The sequence below is a fragment of the Patagioenas fasciata genome, chromosome 30 (assembly GCF_037038585.1).
Source record: "Patagioenas fasciata isolate bPatFas1 chromosome 30, bPatFas1.hap1, whole genome shotgun sequence".
NCBI lineage: Eukaryota > Metazoa > Chordata > Aves > Columbiformes > Columbidae > Patagioenas > Patagioenas fasciata.
The window spans coordinates 3667252-3690250 of NC_092549.1; the positions used below are offsets into that span (position 1 = coordinate 3667252).

The following is a 22999-nucleotide window of genomic DNA, read 5'->3' on the forward strand; positions in this document are numbered from 1 at the left end:
CCCCGGTACCGGCGCCACCACGCGTGTGTGCGTGTGTCACCCCCCCCCCCCCCCGGCAGGGGGCAGGGCCCCGGCGAGGCCTCCGCCAGGCCCAAGATGGCCGCCGTGGCCTCGGGCCAGCGCTCTGGCACCGCTTCCCGCTCTCGGTGGTGCCGACACCCCCAGCTCCCCAAAAAACGCCCCCCAAAAAGATTCCTGTGGAAGCAGCAGAGAAAATAACCGCAGCCGCTTTTTTATTTACAGCCCCCCCGGGGCGGGGGGTTCCTATTGCACAGTGTGGGGGAAGGAGGAGGGGGGGGGCACCCCCAAAACCCCCCCGGGGGTCAGAGATGGGTGGGGGGGAGAGATGTGCAGCCCCCCACCACTGATGCCCACAAGCGAGGAGGGGGTGAATAAATAAATAAAAATATATTAATACTGACATATAAAACCCTGCGGGAGCCTCAGGGCTGGGGGGGGGGGGAGGTTTGGGGTGTCCCCCCCCCCTAACACTCCAGGGTGGCCCCGAAGCTCTTGCGGCAGTCGATGGCTTTGGAGCTGGGGGGCTGCGCCCGGCGCCGCCGCAGCTCGTCCTTGCCCAGGCTCCCGGCCAGCTTGGCGTACGCCGACTTGTATTTCTTGTCAAAAGCGGCTGTGAGGTGAGGGGGGGGCACCTGTGAGCGCTGCACCCCCAAACTCCCCCCCCGAACCGCTCCCCAAGCTCCCCCCCATACCGATATCCATGTGCTCCCTGCCCAGCGCCGCCAGCGTGAGGAACAGCAGCTCGCGGTAGATGCTCCTGGGGGGATTAGAAGGGGGTGGTCAGTGGGTCAGAGAGGTTCTCCTGCCCCTCTGCTCTGCCCTTGAAAAAAGGGTTTAGTTCAGATACTATCAGGATATATTGGGGAACATATAGATACACATAATGTAATCTATACAGCCATAGCACCCTGAGAACGCCCCATCTCGCCTGATCTGGGAAGCTAAGCAGGGTCGGGCCCGGTCAGTGCTTGGATGGGAGACCAGCTGGGAACAGCGGGTGCTGTGGGCTGAGCCAGCACTGGGCCCTTGTGGCCAGGAAGCCAATGGGACCTGGGGTGGGTTAGAAGGGGGTGCTCAGTGGGTCAGAGAGGTTCTCCTGCCCCTCTGCTCTGCCCTGGGGAGACCACACCTGGAATATTGTGTCCAGTTGTGGCCCCTCAGCTCCAGAAGGACAGGGAACTGCTGGAGAGAGTCCAGCGCAGCCACCAAGATGCTGGAGGGAGTGGAGCATCTCCCGTGTGAGGAAAGGCTGAGGGAGCTGGGGCTCTGGAGCTGGACAAGAGGAGACTGAGGGGGGACTCATTGCTGGGGATCAAGATGGAAAGGGGCAGTGTCAGGAGGATGGAGCCAGGCTCTGCTGGGTGACACCAGTGACAGGACAAGGGGCAATGGGTGCAAACTGGAACACAGGAGGTTCCGCTGGAAGATGAGAAGCAACTTGTTGGGGGTGAGGGTGGCAGAGCCTGGCCCAGGCTGCCCAGGGAGGTTGTGGAGTCTCCTTCTCTGCAGACATTCAAACCCCCTGGACCCCTTCCTGTGGAACCTCAGCTGGGTGCTCCTGCTCCGGGGGGATTGCACTGGATGGGCTTTCCAGGGCCCTTCAACCCCTGACATTCCGGGATTCTGTGAGGCTGAGCAGTGAAATGGTGGGGTGGTGACAATGGAGGGGTGACAGCTCTACCTGGGCATGTGTCGCGGCCCCCCCGGGGCGGCCAGCGTCTCGAGGAAGAGCGCGATGGCTTTGTGCACCTCGCTCAGCCCCACGTGGCTCAGCAGGCTCTCCAGGAACGCCAGCGAGAAGGGGGAGCCATGGGGCCGCCAGGACCGCAGCCGCGTGGGGACGTTACCTATGGGGACGGGACAGTGTCAGCGTCACCCCCACCCTGCGCCATTCCCCCACCTCCCCACCGCCCCCAGACTCACTGTGAAGCCTCCAGAGGACGTAAAGCGGGGGGCAGCTGTCGGGCTCGGGGGCCAGCACATCCCACAGCAGCCGCACACGAACCGATGGGGACTCCGGGGGCTGCGCCTGCGGGACGGGGAGGTGGGCGCCGGGCTGGAGACCCCCCCGTGTACCCCCCAGGACCCCCCCGGTGTTACCTGCGTGGCCGGAGCGACGTGCTGGGAGCCCAGGAGCAGGCGGGGGAGGTTGCTGGGCAGCCCCAGGCGCTGGAAGTACCAGACGAGGTTCCAGTAGATGATGGGGTGACTGTCCACCAGCTCCGGCTGCGCCAAGAACTCCCCCCCCTCGTTCTCCACCAAACTCTCCAGCTCCTTCCGCAGCACCAAGGGGCTCAGGTAGGCGAAAGCCACTCGCTCCGAGCGCCACGGCGCCTGCGGGAGAGCGGGGAGAGCTGCTGGGACACCCTCCGGGGACGGTTGTGTCCCCCTGGGGATGGTTGTGTCCCCCCAGGGATGGTTGCGTCCCCCCGGTGCGCGGCACGTACCGGTGTGTCCGGGACGCCGTTGCAGAGCTCCGGCTTGGCCTCGTCCAGGGCCAGGCAGCGGCGGCGGTCGCTGAGCACCGGTCCCTGTGCGGCGGCGGGAGGGACGGAGGCGTCTTCTGCGGTGCTGCGTGGTAAATAGGGGGTTATGGAAACAGGGGACAACGGGGGACATTGGGGGTTTCCCCAGGGGACAGAACAGAGGGGAGTTGGGGACAGTGGGGACACCGGGGGGATGTGGATGTTGGGGTGTCACCCCGAGGATGGTGGACACTGGTGGGGAGCAAAGAGGGGAGCTGGGGACACCAGGGGATGAAGGACATCAGGGCTTTCCCCCAGAGAACAGGGGACACCCACGTGCAGCACAAAGGGGGTTTGGGGACAGCGGGGACACCAGGGGGATGTGGACATTGGGGTTTCGCCCAGAGGATGGTGGACACTGGTGGGGAGCAATGAGGGACACCGGGGACACCAGGGGGGGATGAGGGACAGGAGGGTTTTCCTCCAAAGGATGGGAGGTTGGGGAGCAGTGCTGGGCAGCAAAGAGGGACATCGGGGACACTGGGGACAATGGTGAGGATGTGGCACAGCAGGGATTTCTCCCAGAGAACAGAGGACACCAGTGGGCAGCAAAGAGGGACATTGGGGACACTGGGAAGGGTGTGGGACATCAGGGTTTTCCCTCAGAGGACAGGGAGGGCAGAACACAGGGGAGCTGGGGGGGACACCGGGGGGATGTGGAGGTTGGGGTTTCACCCAGAGGATGGCGGACACTGGTGGGAGCAACGAGGGACACCAGGGATGCCGGGGACGTTGGGGTTTCGCGGGGTCCCACCTGGGGGGCAGCTGGAAGTCCTGGATCTCGATGCTGAGGAAGGGGACGAAGGCCCGGGCGCAGAACGGGCAGGTGGTGTTGAGGTTGGAGTCGTCCGAGGTCCAGCCGGCCATCACCTCCTCGTCGTACACCAGCGCGCCGCAGCCCTGGCACCGCGAGCAGCTGGACAGCAGCACCTGGGGGGCGGCGGTGTCCCCGTCACCCCCCGGCACAGCCCGGGGCGGGGGGTCCCCGCACCCCACCTCACCTCCACAGCGGGCGGCTCCTGCCCGGTCGCCCCATCAGCCGGTGGCTCGGATTTGGGGACACCGCTGCTCCCCACCGACGTGTCCGACAGGTCCAGCTCGCTGCCCAGCGACACGGAGCTCTGGGGCGGGGACACACGCGCCATCAGCAGGGACAGACGTGCACAGACAGACAGCCCCCCCCGGGAGACGCGGGTACCTCGGAGGCGGTGGATTCGGGGCGCTCCCGCGGGCGCAGCAGCGTGCTGGCGGGGCTGCGGCGCGGGGGGGGTTCCCCGTCGCGCTGCTCGGGGTCGCGGGGGCCGGCGGGGGGCTCGGCGCTGGCAGGGGGGGCCCGCAGCGAGGGCCGTTTGCCGGGGGACAGCAGCTGCTGCAGCTTGGCCGCCAGCCCCCGCCGCGGCGTGCCCCCCCCCGCCGCCGGCGCCTCATCCGCACGGTCGCTCTCGTCCGTGGCGAAGCTGACGTCCGACAGGCTCCCGTCGGCAGAGCCGGGGGGGCCGCGCAGCCGGGGGGGCAGCGGCTCCGGGGCTGCGGGGAGAGGGGAGACCTGGGGAGTAGGGGGCTCCCCCGGCCCCCCCCGGCCGCCCTCGCTGTGGAAACTGAGGCTGCCGCTCTTCACCAGCCGGGGCGCCGGGGGGGGGTCCCGCAGGCTGCGCCCGGCCCAGGTGGTTTGGCGCTGCAGGCTGGGCCGCGGCGCCGGGGCGGCTGTGGAGGGGAGCGAAGGGTGTCAGCGAGGTGACGGTGGCCCCCCCAGCCCGTCCCTGTCCCCCACGTACCCGGGGTGGCGACGGTGGCCGCCCGGCGCTCCCGCTGCCGTAGGGGCTGCCGAAACTGGGCGGCCCCCAGCACCACGTTGCGGAGCTTGGCCCAGCGCAGGCGCCCGCTCTGCGTCCCCGCCGGCCACTTGCTCTCCAGCACCGCCTGCGAGGGGGGGACACGGTGTCAGGTGGCGGCGGGGACACCCCCCCGGAGCCCCGGGACACACGTGTGACCCGTCACCTTGTTGTAGTAGCCGTAGGTGATGGTGTTGGGCACGATGCCGGCGCGTTTCATCTCCAGCAGCACCCGCACCGACAGCACCGGCTCGCCGTACTGCCCGCACAGCTGCATCAGGATGCGGTAGCAGACCTGGGGGGGCAACAAAGGGGCATCAGGGCGGGCTGGGGAACCCCGTAGGGATCCCCAAAGCTCCAACGTCACCCACCTCGTCCGGCAGCACCACTTTGTGCGCCTCCATCTTGCGCAGCACATCGTAGGCCAGCTGCAGCGCACGCAGCTTGGCGGGGGCGGCGCGGACGTGGGTGGGCAGGTAGAGGAACCAGAGCCCGTAGCAGTGGCCCAGCAGGCACTTGGCCCACATGTCGGGCACCGAGGAGTATTTCTGGGCCACGCGCTGGGCCACCTTCATCTCCTGGGGTGCGGGGAGGAAGAGGAGGGAGGTTGAGGGGGGCAGCGGGTGCATCGCGCCGTCCCGTCGATGCCGAGGCTCGAAAACGTCGCGGCGCCGCTGGTGACGCTCACCTGCTTGGTGCGGCGCGGGGCCGGGCTGCTGGGCGCGCTGCTGCGGGCCTGGCACAGCTGGGCCACCAGCGGGTCCCGGGGCGGCTCCAGGAGCTCGGGGCGCAGCGCGGGGAACCCGTCGTAGCTGGGGAGGGGGAGCAGAGGTTGAGCTGGGGGGACACGGAGGGTGGCGATGGGGCGGTGAGGGGGGTCTCACCGGTACAGCGCGGGCAGCTCGGTGCCATCGGGCCCCACCGGCTCCTCGGGGGGGGTGATGAAGACGGTGTGTTCGCCCCCCCGCGGGTCATCCAGCTCCATCAGGGGGGTGTCCTCTGGCTTCTCCAGCTCTGCCTGCACCTGGGGAGGGGGTGAGGGTGTCAGCGGAGCGCGGGGGGACAGGGAACGCGGGGCCGGCGGGACTCACCTTGTCCACACAGGTGTCGAAGAACTCGAGGCAGGGGTCGCGGTCGCTGGCGAAGGAGCAGTCCTCGATGAACTGCGTGAACAGCTGCGTGCGCAGCAGCTGCCCGTAGAAGCGGTGATACGCGCGGTCCCGCGACTTCAGGAACCCTGCGGGGCCGGGGTGGGGGGAATCACAAATCAGAGAATCATTGGGGTGGGAAACAAGCTTTAAAATCATGGAGTCCAAGCATTAACCCACCCTGAAAACCTCATCTGTGTGTATTCCAACCCCTCCAGGGATGGTGACTCCAGCACTGCCCTGGGCAGCTGTTCCAACACCCACAGCCCTTTGGGGAGAAATCACCCCAAATTTCCACCCTCAGCCTCCCCTGGCGCAACTTGAGGCCGTTTCCTCTGCTCCTGGCGCTTGTTCCTGGGGAGCAGAGCCCGACCCCCCTGGCTCCAAGCTCCTTTCAGGCAGTTCAGAGATCAGAAGGTCTCCCCTCAGCTCCTGTTCTCCAGCTGAACCCCCAGCTCCCTCAGCCGCTCCATCACACTTGTGCTCCAGCCCCTCACCAGTTCCATTCCCTTCTCTCAAGCCCAGTTCCTCAAGGCCTTTCTCGGCACGAAGAGCCCAAAACCAACCCCATGACTCGAGGTTTGGGCCACCAACCTTCCCGCTCCCCGCGTCCCCCCGTCCCCACCCACCCTGCAGAGCGAAGAGGCTGCCGGTGTCGCGGCTGGCGGGCGCGGGGGCCAGGGCGATGGGGCGCAGGAAGGAGCGGTACCCGCGCAGGGCGCAGGCCATGAACCGCAGGAACGCCGCGCGCGCCTCCAGCTCCAGCTGCGCCCGCCGGCCCCGCGCCGCCTCCGCGTCGCTCAGCAGCAGCTCCAGCGACGCCTCCTCCCCCGGCCCGCTGTACACTGCGAGAAACGGGGGGAAAATGAGGGGCGAGGGGCACGAGGAGGGTGCGGGGCCCCCCCGCGGCCCCACTCACGCTCATCCAGCTGCTGGGAGATGTTGTGCAGCGAGGCCAGCAGCACCTTGCAGGGCCGGCGGGGCAGCGCGCGCGGGGACAGCGGCTTGCGCTCCTCGCTCCTGGGGGGACAAAGGGACGAGGGGAGGGCACGGGCAGACCCCCCGTTTTCCCCAAGAACCCCCAAAGTGAAGCCACCGCAGGGTGGGGGGATCTCAAGTGCACTACTGCCAAGAATTTAGGGAGACCACTCACTGGAAGATGGTGTTGGTGTCCAAATCGACGAAGATGACGTCGCGGGGGGGCTCGTAGAGGTCGAAGTAGCTGGAGTGGATGCCTACAATGAAGGGCACGGGGGCACACAGCACGTCAGCCAGCGCCAGCGGGCACAGCGGGATGTAGGGGCACTGCCAGCGCAGGGGGAAGATCATCTGGGGACAGGACAAGGGCGGTCAGCACCGCGGAGCCGGGTTTGGGGGTCCCCGGCGCCCACGGCGCGTCCCCCCCGCGTGGGCGCGTCCCCTCCGCGGCACTCACCGCCACCAGCGCTTCGCCCACGCTGGTGAGGACGTCGGGGCGCAGGGAGTGGACGAGCAGCTTCTGCTCGGTCAGGACGGCCACCAGCAGAGCCACCGCGTTCTCGGGGCCCAGGTTCTGCAGCAGCGTCAGGAAGCTGGCGCCGCTGCGGGGGGGATGTCACTTGGCCGCCCCCACGTCTCGTCTTCCCGCTCCGTTCGCGTGTCCCCAAACCCAGCGCCCCGCGAGCGGCCCTACCTGAGCGGCAGCGGGGAGGAGACAGGCCGGCACAGCAGCAGGTTGTCGTATGGGGACATCTGCGGGGGGGGACACACGGTGGAGCCACCAAGGCGAGGACGGGGACAGGGGCGCGGGGGACACGCGGTGACTCACCTGGACCAGGATGCGCGGCCGCTGCGGGGACGGGAAGGGGACGTTGTGCATGAAATGCGAGATGTGCCTGCGGGCAGATGGCTCCGTGGGGACACAGCGGGGGTCACCCCCTTGTCCCCCCCACACAAAAAACCTCCCCCCGGGCGCAGCGCTCACGTCTCAAGGGGCAGCACGTGCGGTCCTGAGATGGAGTAGCGGTAGATGAACATGAGGAACTTGCGGAAGACGTCGAAGAAGGGCCAGTGCGAGAGGACGCAGATGCTCTTGCGCGTCTGCAGCGAGCGGCCGCCCACGGGCCGCCGGTCCACCACGCTCAGCAGCCCCAGCCGCAGGCTCTGCTTCTCCGACAGCCGCTCCCGCGGAAACGCCTCGTGGAACTGGATGGCCGCGCCGTACACCTGCGCGGGGAGGGCGCTCAGAGCCGGCTCCCCCTCCCCAAAACGCCCCCCGGTCCCCCCTCCGCGGGTCCTGCCTTGTCACCCGAAGCGCCGGTGAGCACGAAGGTGGAGAAGACGGGCAGCGGGTACTTGGTGTCGGCCGGCCAGCTCTCGATGGTGGCCCCCATGGGCAGGCAGAACACGGGCACTGATTCGGGGAGCGGGAAGGACTCGCTGTCCTGCTCCGGGTAACGCCCCAGCAGCCCTGGACGGACAGACGGACAGAAAACCTCAGCTTAGCATCTCCCCCATTCCACCAAGGAGCGGCAGCCCCAGCCCCACAGTGTCAACACATAACGGGTTGTCCCCCCCGAATTGTCCCCTCACCTGCTTCATAGACCAGCGTGTTGGCCTTGGCCATGGCGATCTTGTAGCAGAGGAACAGCGCCGGGCCCCACTGCGAGGAGGGAGCGGAATGGGGGGTCAGCGCGGGCCGGGCGGCAGCGGGGGGTCCACCCCGGCACCCCGGCACCCACCATGCTGGTGTTGAGGTTCTTGTCCACGCGGCAGAAGGTGTGGGGGGTGCTCTCGCCCTTGCTGGGCATGACGAGGCAGATGTCGGTGACCCCCAGCGTGTTGTGGCCGTGGGGCTCGGCCGCGCGCCGGTACGTCAGGAAGGTGCGTTGGTGCCCCGGCCCCCCCGAGTTGAGGTTGGCCGAGCGGCTGTACGGCGTCGTTTCCAGGATCTTGTAGCCCGCTTTCGGGCGGTCCTTCCCCTCGTAGTGCACCCTGGGTGGAGAAAACCCATGAGGGGAACCCCCAGCGGGCTCCTGACCCCCCGCCGGGTGCCAACTCACCCCAACTCGATGAGCGGCGGTTTGTCGCGGCCCCGCTTGTAGCACAGGAACATCTGGGGGTTGTTGAGCAGCCCGGCGTTGAGGTCCACGGGGTGGCCCGAGGTGGTGGTCTCGATGCAGGTGAAGCCGTGCGGCACCTCCTCGCCCTGCGAGCGGATGATGACGGCCACGTCGGTGATGGGCTCGCTGGGCCGCGCCGGGCGGTGCTGCTGGGTCTCCTCCTCCAGCGGCCGCGACGCGTCCGTCAGTCCGGCCACCACGAAGTAGTCCACCAGCTGCGGGGGCTTCTCGTCCGACATGGCTCACGGCATCTGCGGGGGGACAGCGGGACGGGGTCACCCCCAAACCTGCCGCACGGGTCCCCCCCGCGCGTCGCGCTGCGCAGGGCAGGGAAAGCTCCTCTGTCACACGGCGGAGCTGACGGGGCGAAAGCGCCGGCGACGGGAAGGGAGGAGGTTTCCGGTCACGCCGCGATGTGACAGAGACCCCCACGGTTTGGGGAGGGGGGGACAGCACCCCACCCCGGCACAACGCCAGGGATACCCCTGGAGCAGCAGCTCTGGGCTGGGAGTCCCCCCGCAGCGTGGACCCCCTAGATTTGGCTGCTGTGCCCCCAGCCCGCAGACCCCCCCATGCGCCCCCTCCCTGTCCCCGGTGCCCCCGCTTGCCGGGCGCTGCAGGAGGGGCCCGGAGGCTGCTGCAGGGCGGGCTGGAAAGGGGAAGGAAGCGGGCGAGGAGGCTGCGAACACCCACGTCACAGCCCACGGCCGTCACCCCCTCCACGGGGCACCGGGCACCACGCTGCTGCCACACCAGTGGGGGGAAACAGTCCCAACGTGGACACCCAGAGCGGGGGCACCATGGTGGCTCCGCAACCTGGGGATCGCACCCCTTTATCTGGGGGTTACACCCCACTGGGGCTGCGGGGACGGGGTCACCGCACGGCTCACTCTGTCCCCTGCTCCCCATCCCCAGGACCCCGTCCCCACGGGCGGACACCCCAGGGGTATTTTTAGCGGTGGTGACGGCTGAGGCGAGGACACACAGCCGTTTAGCGTCCTGCCACCTGCCTGGGTGGGGACAAAGCGGTGCGGGGGGGTCCCCACAGCCGCTCTGTGCCCCCTACACACCCCCCGACCTCCCGGCTGGGTCCCTGCGGTGGGACGTGACAGGGTCCTGGGTGACGGTGTCACTGCCCTGTCCCCATGGACCCCGCAGTGACCCCACGGAGAGGGGAGCAGTGACAGTGGGGGGTGTCCTGGTCACGTCCCTGGGCCCCCGGTGCAGGGGAGCAGCTGGGGGTCCCTGAGCAGCAGGTCCTGGGGACCCCATGGGCTCCTCAACCTGCACCCGCCTGGGGCTGGAAACCGGGGGGTGGGAACGGGGGTGTCGGGAAATGACAGCCCGGCCATGGAGCCACGCCGGGGGCCCTGTGCACCCCAACCCAGTCCTGTGCACCCCAACCCAGTCCTGTGCACCCCAACCCTGTGCACCCCAACCCAGTCCTGTGCACCCCAACCCAGTCCTGTGCACCCCAGTCCTGTACACCCCAACCCTGTGCATCCCAAACCCTGTCCTGTGTACCCCAAACTCTGTGCATCCAAAACCCTGTGCACCCCAACCCGGTCCTGTGCCCCCCAAACAGGCCCCGTGCACCCCAACCCGGCCCTGTGACCCCCAAACCCTGCGCACCCCAAACCCGGCCCTGTGCACCCCAACCCGGCCCTGTGCACCCCAACCCGGCCCTGCGCACCCCAAACCCTTTGCATCCCAAACCCTGTGCACCCCAAACCGGCCCCATGTACCCCAAACCCTGCGCACCCCAAACCCGGCCCTGCGCACCCCAAACCGGGCCTATACACCCCCAGCCGGGCCTACAGACCCCCGAGCCGGCCCCAGACACACCCCGCCCCACAGGCCCCACACCCGGCCCCACAGGCCCTAAGGCCGGCCCAGGCCCCACACCCGGCCCCACAAGCCTCAGCCCCAGCCCCCCAGCCCCGGCCGGGCCCCCGCAGCCCCCGGTTCTCCCCCCCGGTTCCCCCTGCCGGTACCTGCGGGCCGGGCCGGGCCGGGTCGCGCCGCTGGGCTCCACTGGGCCACTGAAGAGCGCCCCCCACGGCCCCGCCGCTCCCGACAGCGACACCTGGCGGGCGGGAGGACGCTCTGCAACCCCATGGGACCAGCCCAGCACCTCCAGGAACCATCAGGACCCCCCAGCACCCCCAGAAACCATCACGAACCCTCCCCAGCACTCCCAGGAACCATCAGGACACTGGGGACCCACCCCCCAGCACCCCCAAGAACACTGAGGACCCCCCCCAGGAACCATCAGAACCCCCCCCCAGCACCCCCAGGAACCATCAGGACCCACCCCCAGCACCCCCAGGAACCATCAGGATCCCCCCAGCACCCCCAGGAACCCTCCCCAGCACCACAACCCCTCCCCATGCTCAGGAATTGTGGGGGGACCCACTGACCCCCCATAAGGGACTGGGAGCAGGTGACCCCCCCTGCACTCCCAAACCGGGAGCCTCCCCAAGGCCCCACTGGCTCATCCCCCCCCCCATGAAATCAGCCACACGCCAGCACAGGAGGCGTTTAATTAACATATAATATATTTTTAAAAAATAATAATAATAATAAATCACTCTGGCTCCCTCCCGGGCTGGGGGGGGAATGCGGGTCCTGGGGCCCCAGGTCCCCCTGCCCGCACAGACGGGGCCCCCCGTGCTTTTTGGGGGGGTGCGGAGGTGGGGGGGGGGGGGCAAAGTTACAAGTGCTTTCTACACATCCCGCGGGGTCCCCGGCAGCTGGGGGGGGGCTGGGGGTACATACGGGGCGCAGCGATGGGGGGGGCGCAGAATCCTTAAACATGATGATTAGGCAGAAAAAACATTAAAAGGAAATAAAAATGGAAGTGGCCCCCTCCCCACCCTGCCCCCCCCCCTAACCCGGGGGGGTTTCTACCTATAGGGTTATGTACAGCCCCCCCGGGAGATGCTTTGTGTCCCCCGCTCCATGCCGGCTCCGGCGTCCCCAACCCCGGCGGTGGCCCCGGAAGAAGTAAGAAAATAAAGAGGGGAGGGGGGTGATGGAAGAAGTGGGGAGGGGGTCTGGGGGGGCGGGCCCCCCCTCACTGCAGGCGGTCGGTGCGGAACGAGTCCTCGACGGCCGGGTCGGTGAGCAGCGCGTAGGGGTCGCTGAGCATGGTGAGCCCGTCCAGGCTGAGCGGCTCGATGCGCAGCTCGTCCTCCAGCGCCTCCACCTCGAAGCCCGGCACCCCCGCCAGCGCCGTGGCGATCTCCTTCGAGATGCCGGGGGGAGAGTCCCCTGGGGGGGGCAGGGGGTCAGCGCGCCCGCTGTGTGACGCCCCGCTTGTGGTGTCCCCGCCGTGGGACAACCTGCTCGCAGTGTCCCCCATGGGACGCCCTGTTCACCATGTCCCCCCGTGTGATACCCTGGTCGCTACATCCCACTATGTGACACCTATGACACCCTGTTCATGGTGTGCCCTATGTGATACCCTGTTCACCACGTCCCCCATATGTGACACCCTGTAACACCCTGTTCACGGTGTCCCCCGTGTGACAATCTGTTCACAGTGTCCCCTGTGGGACACCCTGTGATACCCTGTTCACCACGTCCCACCATGTGACACCCTGTGACACCCTCTTCACAGTGTCCCCCGTGTGACACCCTGTTCGTGGTGTCCCCCTGTATGACAACCTGTTCACAGTGTCCCCTGTGGGACACCCTGTGACACCCTGTTCACTGTGTCCCGCATGTGACACCCTGTTCACCACGTCCCCCTGTGTGACACCCTGTGACACCCTGTTCACTACATCCCACTGTGTGACACCCTGTGACACCCTGTGACACCCTGTTCACTACATCCCACTGTGTGACACCCTGTGACACCCTGTTCACGGTGTCCCCTGTGTGACACCCGGTTCACAGCATTCCCCATGGGACACTCTGTGACACCTTGTTCACTACATCCCACTGTGTGACACCCTGTTCACAGTGTCCTGCATGTGACAGCCTGTTCACTACGTCCCATTGTGTGACACCTGTGACACCCTGTTCACGGTGTCCCCCGTGTGACACCCTGTTTGTGGTGTCCCCCCCATGTGGCACTTTGTTCACAGCATCCCCTTGTGGGACACCCTGTGACACCCTGTTCACCATGTCCGCTCGTGTGACACCCTGTTCACTACATCCCATTGTGTGACACCCTGTTCATGGTGTCCCGCGTGTGACACCCTGGTCACCACGTCCCCCCATGTGACACCCTGTGACACCCTGTTCACTACACCCCCCTGTGTGACACCCTGTTCATCACGTCCCCCCGTGTGACGCCCTGTTCACTACGTCCCACTGTGTGACACCTTGTTCACAGTGTCACCCATGTGACACCCTGTACGTGCCGTCCCCTCGTGTGACACCCTGTGACACCCTGTTCACAGCGTCACCCATGTGACACCCTGTACGTGCCGTCCCCTCGTGTGACACCCTGTTCACAGGGTCCCGCGTGTGACACCCTGTTCACTGCATCCCCCCATGTGACACCCTGTTCACGGTGTTCCCCCTGTGGGACACCCTGTGACACCCTGTTCACAGCATCCCCCATGTGACACCCTGTTCGTGGTGTCCCCCTGTATGACACCCTGTTCACAGTGTCCCCTGTGGGACACACTGTGACACCCTGTTCACCACGTCCCCCTGTGTGACACCCCACTCGCGGCGTCCCCCCATGGGACACCCTGTTCACGGCATCCCCTCGTGGGACACCCTGTTCACTACACCCCCTGTGTGACACCCTGTGACACCCTGTTCACTACACCCCCCCCGTGTGACACCCTGTGACACCCCGTTCGCGGTGTCCCCCCCATGTGACACCCTGTTCGCGGTGTCCCCCCCCCGTGTGACACCCCGTTCGCGGTGTCCCCCCCGCGCACCCACCGGTGAGGACGATGTTGGGGATGGGGCCGTGGCGGCTGCAGTTGCTCAGGCTGGGCCGGTTGGGGACGGGGGGGTCGTAGGTGGCCTCGGTGGGGGGGTAGCTCAGGGACCCCAGCTCCTCGGGGAAGGCGCCGCTGTTGGCGGTGGGGCCGTCGCCCATCCCGAACTGCTCGAACTGTGGGGGCGCCATGGGAGGAAGAAGAGGCAGGTTATGGGGAGGAAGAAGAGGCGGGAGACGGGGAGGAAGAAGAGGCGGGAGACGGGGAGGAAGAAGAGGCGGGAGACGGGGAGGAAGAAGAGGCGGGAGACGGGGAGGAAGAAGAGGCGGGAGATGGGGAGGAAGAAGAGGCGGGAGACGGGGAGGAAGAAGAGGTCGGTGACAGGGATGAAGAGGCAGGTTATGGGGATGAAGAAGAAGCGAGTTAAAGGGATGAAGAGGCAGGTGATGGGGAGGAAGAAGAGGCAGGTGATGGGGAGGAAGAAGAGGTGTGTGATGGGGAGGAAGAAGAGGTGTGTGATGGGGATGAAGAAGAAGCGAGTTACAGGGATGAAGAGGTGGGTGATGGGGAGGAAGAGGAGGTGGGTTAAAGGGATGAAGAGGCAGGTGATAGGGAGGAAGAAGAGGAGGGTGATGGGGAGGAGGAAGAGGCAGGTTATAGGTACGAAGAGGCGGGTGATGGGGAGGAAGAAGAGGTGGGTTATGGTGACAAACACCCCGCTGTCCCCCCTCATTGTCCCCCCCAGGAGCACTCACGCTGCCCAGGCTGTAGTCCCCCAGGCTCTGTCCCAGCTGCGGCTGCATGGCGGCGTTAGGCTGGTACGGGGGGCCGTACGGGCGCTGCGTGGCCACGCTGGGCGGCACCGGGGGCCGCGCCGGCGGGGCGGGGGGCAGCGGCGGCTGCGGGGGGGGCTGCACGGGCTGCGGGAGGGATTTGGGGCTGGGCTGGGACTGCAGGAGCAGCCCGGGCTGGCTGTAGGGGTACGGCGGGAGCCGCTGGTCGGCCGGCAGCTTGCTGGTGTCCAGGGGCACCCCCTGCGGAGAGAGCGGAGCGGGGGGGTCAGCGGCACCCACCGGTGCCTCTCGCGGGACGGGGAACGTCTCCACCAGCCCCCAGCACCAGATCGCGGTGACGGGAACCCGAACGGCAGCGCCGGGCACCGAGCCCCTGCACCCAGCACCCCCCCCGGGGGTGGGACACGCCGTGTCCCCCCCCGCGCCCGCGGTCCCCGAGCCCGCGGAGCTGCCACGGGGGCTTCCCTGGCGTGTGGGCTGAGATGAGGATGGAAAACGAGACGACAGAGAGAGAGAAGTCAAGGAGGAGGAGGAGGAGACGGCGGCGGGCGATGGACCATGCATACCTGGGTGATGGAGGACAATGTGGGTGACATTGTTGGTGAGAACTGTTTGGGGTGCTGCCTTCTGGAGTCGCCACCCATTGGGAGGGTGAGGGGGCTGAGCGGGACCCGTCGGCGGGGCGAGGTGGTTATGGACGCCTGCACCATGGGGGAGTAGGACGAGCCGCTCAAGCCGGACGGCAAACTGGGGTTGCTGGGGGAGGACTGGATGGACTGGCTGCGGGGGGACGTGGGGAGGGACGGGTTGCTGAGCGAGGAGGAGAGCGAGGAAGGCAGGGACTGGTTGGAGAGCGAGGAGGGGATGGAGGAGCTGCTCTGGGAGGACTGGAGCGAGGGGTTGCTGAGGGAGGACTGGAGCGAGGGGCTGCGCAGGGAGGCCTGCAGGTTGGGGTTGCTAAGCGAGGACTGCAGGGACGGGTTACTCAGGGAGCTCTGCATAGGTGAGGTAAGTCCTGTGGGGACAAAAAAAGAAGAGACACCAGCGTTACCCACGGAATCGCCCCGGGATCTCCTCCCCGGGCTGGGCTGGGGCTCCCCGGCTGCCCCGTGGGATGGAAGTGACGGAGGTGACGAGTAAAACGATGGAGACACAGACACAAACACACACACGCACCCCGGGAGCGGCGGCGTGGGGCGCTCGGTGGGGTCCTCGCCGGGGCTACCATCCCACACCCCCGCGGGACCCCCGGCTGCGCGGTTTCCATCCTGGGATCGCCCAGAGAGGCCGATCTGTGCCGCAGCCGCCCCCGGCGCATCGGCCAGGGGGTCCCCTCGCTGCCGGCAGCTCCGCACCGCGGGGGCCCCTCTCTCGGCTCCCCCACATCGCTGTGGCTGCGACACCACCCCGGCGCCTCCCCGGCCTCACCTGGCGAGTCGTAGCCCGTCCCCAGGCCCATGCCGCCGCTGATGCCCAGGTGCGTCATGGTGTTGGCCAGGTTGCCGGTGCTGTTGCCCCCGCTCAGGTTGGGGTAAACGGTCTCGTCCGGGTCGAGAGGGGTGGGCAGCGGGGAGGGGAAGTGCAGGTTGGTGAGGTCGGGGAGGGAACCGCCCGTGTTGAGGGCCGAGGGGATGAGGGGGACGTTGGCGGGTTGATCCGGGGATGGAAATATGCTGGGGGGGGGAAAAACAAGACACACTCGGTGTGGGAACAGCGCTGCTCTGGCGTCCCCCCCCCTGCCGCACGGCCCAGGACTTACTGGATCCCTGGGACTTCGCAGGAGCGCGGACGGGCCGAGGACGACGAGAGCTGCAAAATGAAACAAGAGTGAAGCCCCAGAGAAGCCTCGGAAACGATCTGAGGCTGGAACAGCTCTGCTGGGGGACAGGCTGAGAGTTGGGGTGTTCAGCTGGAGAAGAGAAGCTCCGGGGAGACCTTAGTGCGGCCTTTCCGGACTTAAAAGATGGGGATGGAATTTTGAGCAGGGCCTGTTGTGACAGGACAAGGGGTGATGGGTTTAAATTAAGAGATTGAGGCTGGATAGAATGAAATTGTTGCCCTGAGGGTGGTGAGAGCGCGGCCCAGGTACCCAGAGAGGTGGTGGATGAACCATCCCTGGAGACATCCCAGGCCAGGCTGGACGGGCTCTGAGCACCCTGAGCTGGTGGAGATGTCCCTGTCATGGCAGAGGGGGAACTTTAATCATCCCTTCAACCCAAACTCCTTCATGTTGAACCTGATCTTCCCCAGCCCCCGCCAGCCGCGGTTTGAGGGCAGGAAGGAGGCAGAGCCACCCCGGTGTCACAACGTCCCACGGGCAGGAAGGAGACGCGGAGGTGACATCCTCACGGCCCTTCCCCTGCACCCACCTTCTTGGTGTCCCAGGGCTTCAGCGAATGCTTGTTGTCGTCAAACGTCTCTTCGATGGGAGGCACTTGGAAAAGAAACACTGGCGGGGGGGCGGGCAGAGGGTCAGTGCGGCATGGGGACAGTGACACATCCACCCCGGGGCACAGGGGGACATTACAGACCCCCCCGTCCCACCCGCTGCTGTCTGCCCCGACACATTGGTGACAGCAAGGGGGGGACGCAGGTGGGTGCTGCATGGCCACCGCTCACCTTTGCTGTCGGCGTCCCCGTCCAGAAACCCTGCGAGAGAGAGGGGGTGACCGTGAGTGGGGGAACACGGGGACAACACGAACCGGCGCCACGGAGCGTGGGCAGGATGGGGGGCCATGGCCTGACCCCAATGCCGAGGGACAGGGCTCCACGTGTCCCCAAGGGGGGTTCCATGGGGGGGTCACTCACCGCTGCGGCGGCCGGGCGGGGGGGCGGCCTGCGAGGGGGCCAGGTAGGCGTCCTGGGGGTTGGGGTTCATCACGCTCATGTGAAGCGCCGAGTCGGAATTTGTTCTAATTAGTAAAGGAAAAGGGCTCGTTAGACTCGGCCCTCGCCCCCTCGCCCCCTCTGTAATGACAGCCGTGTCCAGGGGAGGGTGACAAGAGCGGGGCTGGGGGGCGCAGGGCTGCCAGCACTGGGGAAACGGGGGAGAGAAGGCAGAATGGGGGTGTTTGCTGGAGGAACAACCAGCTCCGAGCCCCGGTGGCTCTGTGGGGTCCTTGTCCCCTTCTGCCAGCCCCCCCAGCGCGATGTCCCTCGCCCTACGCACCAAGGTGCTCCGGACCCATCTGCTCCATCCAGCCCTCAGCACTGGGGAAACCAGGATCCCCCAGGACCTTTTGTTCCCCCCTGGGGGCTCTAAGGGGCCGAGGGCCCAGGGCTGTGACACCCACTGTGTCCCCAATTAGTGGGTCTGAAGCGGAGGAGCGCGGGGAGGGGCCGGGCAGAAGCTGCTGACGCGTCCTGGGACCGCACAAGGGGGATATTGTTCAGCTGGGAGGCAGGAAACCCCCCCCTGCCGCCCAAGGGACGCAGCCCCCTCCCGCGCGGGGCCCACGTGGGGACAGGGACCGCCCCGAAGCCACCCCGGGGTGACGCTGCGGCTCTCCTGGGCTGGTAGAGGCAGCTCCTGCCTGTGCTCGAGCCCAGCGGGGGCTCAGACCCCACTGGGGGGCTCAACCCACTGCTCTGTCACCTCGCGGGGTCCCCAGAGGTGGCTCGATCCCCTGGGTCCTTGTCCCGAGTGGCAGCACTGAGCGAGGGCAGCCCTGGGGACACCCATTGTGTCCCCAAAAGTAGCTCCGCGGGACCACGGAGCCGCACCCCAAGCACGGGGTGTGCAGGGTCACACTGGGGGTGTCACAACCAGGGCTGTGCCCACCCAAGGGTCCTGGGACAGAGAGAAAACGGAACAAAAACTCCTTCACCTGTTGAGAGCCGAGGGCAGCCTGAACAAATGTCCTTTCTCCGTAGGGAAGTTCCCCCAGGGCATGGTCCTTCGGAAGGAAAAACACCACGGCGTTATTGGGGGGGCCCCACAGCCCTGAGACCGCGGTGACAGGCGGCTCGGCCTTGGGGACACAGCTGCGCCGTCCAAAAACACAGTGACACGTCATGGAGCCTTGAAAATAAGGCCCAGGAGATCTGAGCGAGCTCTAAAAGGGCTGAGCCGAGCCCAAAGGGACCTCGGTGGCACAGAAACGATGCTCGGGGTGCACTCTGGTCCCCTCACCCATCCCAGAGGCCGGGGGATGCAGCTCTTTTGGGCAGGATGAAATCCTTAAAATCCTCTTTAAACCCCCCTGTGCGGGACAGGGTGGGCAGCACCCGCAATCAGAGAAGCGGGGAGACCTCCCGGGCGCCCTCCCGGCGTCTCAGTGTTTCTGTGTGTCCCCCCCGATCCGTGGGGTTTTACCTCCTCCAGCTGGGCTCAGGCGGAGGGGACAGGTAGGTGGGTCCGTAGGGAGAGCTGTCGATGTGAGGGGCGCGTCAAGGGCCAAACGCAGAGCTCTGGTGACACCCCCCTGGGTACGGCATCCAGCTCTGGGTCCCCAGCACGGGACACGGAGCTGCTGGAGAGGGGCCAGAGGAGCCACAGGGATGAGCCGAGGCTGGAACAGCTCTGCTGGGGGACAGGCTGAGAGTTGGGGTGTTGAGCTGGGGAAGAGAAGCTCCGGGGAGACCTTAGTGTGGCCTTTCTGTGCTTAAAAGATGGGGATGGAATTTTGAGTGGGTGACAGGACAAGGGGTGATGGGTTTAAATTAAAAGATTGAGGCTGGATAGAATGGAATTGTTGCCCTGAGGGTGGTGAGAGCCTGGCCCAGGTACCCAGAGAGGTGGTGGATGAACCATCCCTAGAGACATCCCAGGCCAGGCTGGACGGGCTCTGAGCACCCTGAGCTGGTGGAGATGTCCCTGTCATGGCAGGGGGGGCTTTAAACGCCCCTTCAACCCAACCCATCTGTGATTTCGTGATTCTAACACAACCCCACAGACAGAGCAGGGCAGCCGGCTTTGCCAGTGCTCCATAATCCCAGAGAGGTGAGCACTGGGAGCACTGGGAGCCCCAGCCTGGCCCCACGGACGGGGCGGGAAAGAAAGGGATGAAGAGAAAAGGGAAAAGAGCAGCGGGTAAAGGATAAAGGCCAAAGGATATCTGCCGCACGTATCGCCGCAGCGGGGACATCATCCGGCGCGGGTCCCGCTGCACCCGCTCCACCAGCCCGTGGTGCCGGGTGCTGCGCGTGGAGTCCAGCGGCGAATGCAACGGGCCCTGCGGGAGGGGACACCGCGCTGAGCCCCCCCAGCCCCACTGCCAGGGCAGGGGGGTCCGGACCGGCCCCCCATCAACACCCTGTGGTGGGGGGAGCCGCCGCTCACCTGGAATTCGGAGACGCCGCTGCCGATCTGGTTGACGTTGGGCAGGGAGCCGCTGTAATAGGGGCCCCGGCTGTGCGCCAACCGCAGCTTCTGCGCCTGCAGCTGGGCCGGGGGGGGACATGGGTCAGGGGGGGAACAACCGGCACCCCGGGGGGGCTGGGGGCTCGTCCCGACCGCCCCGCTACACCCCACAACCCCCTGGTCCCGTCCCAGCGGGCTGTCCCCGTCCCAGCGGGCTGTCCCCATCCCAGCGGGTGGTCCCCATCCCAGCGGGTTGTCCCCACGCTCTCCCGCCCACAGCGTCAATCCCAGGGTGTCCCATGGGAAGAGGGGACGTGGATCCACAAGGGGGGGCTCTGCCCCCTCCCGCCGCTCCCCGCACCCAGGAACTCTTTGCTTGGAAGCCACCGAGCGCAGCGGTGGCCCCACAGGGGACTTTCCCGGCTCCGTGGGCGCAGGAAGGACGCTGAGGGTTTGGCGGCGGGCAAAGCGCCGGCTGCGGCACCCAAAGGGTGAACCCCCCCTCCAAAACAGCCCCAGGGCTCAGGGCCCCTCACTGCGTCACTCCGGTCCCTTCCATTTGGAGACGCCGGGTTTGCCGGCGCCGCGTCCGCACCGAACGCCCCCAAAACGGGGGACACCCCAAGGCGGGGTGGGACCACTCGGCACAGCTCAAGGCCGAGGGAAGGAGTCGCGGCAAACCGCAGGCGGGAGATAACGCGATCCAAGCACGGTGGAGAAAACCAGAGGGGAGCGGGGGGTCCCGCGGCAGCACCGGCACCGACACCCCCGTCCCGGCACAGCCCAGCGGGGCTCGACCCACCATGAGCCACACAAACTTCCCCACGGCGGCAGAAGACGCTCGGTGTCCCCGTCCCCCCCGGCACACGGGGATGCCCCATTCCCCGCCATCCCGATGCGCAGAATCCACCGGCGCGTCCCCGGCACCAACCCCAGGGGAAGAGGAGCCGAACAAACCCCAAAAAAGCAGCTCAGGAACGGGAAAGCCGCGACAGCGAATTCCCAAGCTGGAGAGCGGTCAAATCCAGATCCGAGGGGAGAGTTAAAAAACAAAGGGAAAACAAGCAAAACACCCAGGAGATTTAGCGAACAGCTGGCTGCGCTGGCACCGCGGGATTAGGAGCCGCGCTGGAGCTTAAGGTCTTGGGATCTGGTGCTGTTCGCTGAGCCAGGGTCCCTGCGGAGCCGAAATCGGGCAGAAAATCAGGTGGGAGCCGCCTCTCCCCGGCGAGGAGCCACCAAAAGCAGCCGGTACAACGGGGGTGTGTATGGAGGGGACCCCGAAAAGCCGGGACAGCCCCAGAAGCGGCTCCAGTGGCTCCGCGGGACGGGGATTAGCGGTGAGGACAGTCCTGGTGCCTCTGCCCCGGTTTCGCTGCACATTAACCAGCTGTTTACTGTGCAAACACGGCGCCGGAGGCTCCAGCCCGCTCCCAAACTCGGCGGCGACGCGCAGGTCGCGGCTCCCAACTGCAGAGGTGACAAAACCTGCAGGGTGACATCCCCGGCCTGTCATCGGCTCCGAGAGCCGCGCGTCACTCCCCTGTCCCTGTCACCACCCCGGTGCCAGGGTGGGTTTTGCTCCTGCTGAGCCCCAGGTGACACCGGAGCCTCATCGTCACCTGAAGAGCCTCCCCGCACTCATCCATCCCGGTTCTGCTCCGGCCGCACCGCAGAGCCCCGGTGTCGGCACAACCCGCCCCTCCGGTGGCTGCAATCTGGCCAAACCCCCATTTTGGCCAACGGCCACGTAACCCCCGCCCGTTGCATGGGGTGAAACGCCGACCGGTGCTGACCGTCTCCTCTCGGCGGCTTCCCCACATGGCAAACTATAGGGGACTCCGCGCTATGGGGGACACGGCCCCTCGGGGAGCCCTCGGGTGACAAACACTCCCCATCCCGCCGCTCGCTCCCAGCGCTGCGTTTCCTCAGAATAGAATAGAATTGAATCATTTCAGTTGGAAGAGACCCACGGGATCACCGAGTCCAGCAAAACCAACCATTTCGCTTGGCTCCGAAGCACCTCCAGGGATGGAGCACCCGCTGCCTCCCGCGGGAACCGGGCGGGAAGGACCCAACCCGACCATCCCCGAGGTCCCCGGCAGAGGTGACACGGGGCTGTGACACAACTGGGTGCTTCGCCCATCCCATGGAGACCCCGGTGGGTCCCGGCGGCAGCGGGAAGGCGACGGCCGCCGTGAGCCCCCGCTGAACCCCCGGTGACCCCCAGGAGCGGGTTTTCCAGGCGGCGCCGGACCCACGCGCGGTGCCACGGGCGAGCGAGCCACGTGCGATCCCGTGCGAGGAGCCGAGAGCAACAACACAAACAGACCCAGGGGAAGGAGAACCGGGGGGGGGGCACCCCGAGGAGGAGCGTTTCCCTTAACGGGGGTCCCCTCCGCACCCCAAGCTCAGGCCCAGCCCCGGGGATGCCCCATCGGCTCCGTCGCATCAAGGGCTGCGCCCCCAAACCCCCCCGACCCCTCTGCACCCCCGAATTCCGCCAGACCCCCCCTTTCTCCTACACCCCCCTGAGCCCTGCGCCCCCACAACCCCCACGACACCCGCAGGTTCCCTCACAACCCCCGGGCCCCTCACGACCCCCAGGCCCCTCACGACCCCCCGGGCTCTCAGCCCCCGGCCCCTCTCTCAGCCCCCGGCTCCTCGCACCCCTCCCCGCCCCTGCGGCGCCCCCGGGCCCGTGGCGCATCCGGCGGCGGCGGGGGGTGGGGGGGAGGCCGCGGCGGCGCCGCTCACCCGTGTGGAGCAGATCTCCATCATCACCTCCTCGAAGGCCGCCGTCTCCTCCGCCTGCCGCTGCTTCTGCAGCGCGATCTTCTCGCTGAACTTCCGCGGGTTGGAGGTGCCGGCGCCGGCCGAGGAGCCCGCACCGGGCCCGGGCCCGGCCCCCGCGCCCGCCGCCGCCATCTTCCCTGCTCGGGCCGCTCCGGCCGCCGCCGCCGCCGCCGCCGCCGCGCGGGGGATGCTGGGGCGGGGAGTCCGCGGGCCGGGCGCCGCCGCGGGGCACCGAGGGGCAGGGACTACAACTCCCGGCAGGCCCCGCGGCGGCGCACGCAGGGGCCGCTGGGAAATGGAGTCCCGGGTTCCGCCCTCCCCGGGGGTGCGCGGGGCGGGGAGGGCGGGACTGACTACAAGTCCCGGCGTGCACCGCGCGGCCACCGCCCTCCCCGGGGGCGGGGAGGGGGCGTGGCAAGGGGCGGGGCGAAGGCTTAAGGGGGCGGGTGACGCTGCGCGGGGTTGGTGTCAATACGGGGCGGGGGGTACAGCGGGGTGACCCCCGCATTCGGGACCCAGCCTCCCCTTCTCAGACTGGGGGCCCAGACCCCCTACAGCACCACGGGCCCCCCTTGG

The 22999-nt window shown here is 67.3% G+C and overlaps 2 protein-coding genes and 1 pseudogene across 2 annotated transcripts; 1 reads left to right on the forward strand and 2 right to left on the reverse strand.

The window, feature by feature from the left end:
• Positions 1–211: 211 nt before the first annotated feature.
• DENND4B (DENN domain containing 4B) lies at positions 212–10694 on the reverse strand. Its single transcript, XM_065857506.2, has 27 exons — positions 10622–10694; positions 8568–8878; positions 8247–8499; positions 8098–8167; positions 7806–7975; positions 7490–7731; positions 7334–7400; positions 7199–7257; positions 6962–7106; positions 6680–6855; positions 6446–6546; positions 6156–6371; positions 5470–5615; positions 5263–5402; positions 5067–5190; positions 4750–4956; positions 4545–4673; positions 4322–4466; positions 3745–4250; positions 3548–3667; positions 3301–3476; positions 2469–2592; positions 2122–2355; positions 1945–2050; positions 1703–1868; positions 714–778; positions 212–631 (listed from the first exon to the last, which is right to left on the reverse strand). The coding sequence occupies exons 2-27, from the start codon at positions 8864–8866 to the stop codon at positions 486–488; spliced, it is 4332 nt and encodes a 1443-aa protein (XP_065713578.1). The 5' UTR covers positions 8867–8878; positions 10622–10694; the 3' UTR covers positions 212–485.
• Positions 912–1030, forward strand: LOC136113044 (5S ribosomal RNA; annotated as a pseudogene).
• A 473-nt stretch (positions 10695–11167) lies between the features above and the next one.
• On the reverse strand, positions 11168–22573 carry CRTC2 (CREB regulated transcription coactivator 2). The gene is made up of 14 exons (XM_071800440.1): positions 22385–22573; positions 19607–19708; positions 19381–19499; positions 18641–18700; positions 18153–18221; positions 17134–17237; positions 16945–16974; positions 16695–16774; positions 16085–16134; positions 15754–15998; positions 14892–15340; positions 14287–14565; positions 13533–13707; positions 11168–11900 (listed from the first exon to the last, which is right to left on the reverse strand). Exons 1-14 carry the CDS (start codon positions 22553–22555, stop codon positions 11704–11706), a joined length of 2130 nt encoding a protein of 709 aa, XP_071656541.1. The 5' UTR covers positions 22556–22573; the 3' UTR covers positions 11168–11703.
• Positions 22574–22999: the final 426 nt, after the last annotated feature.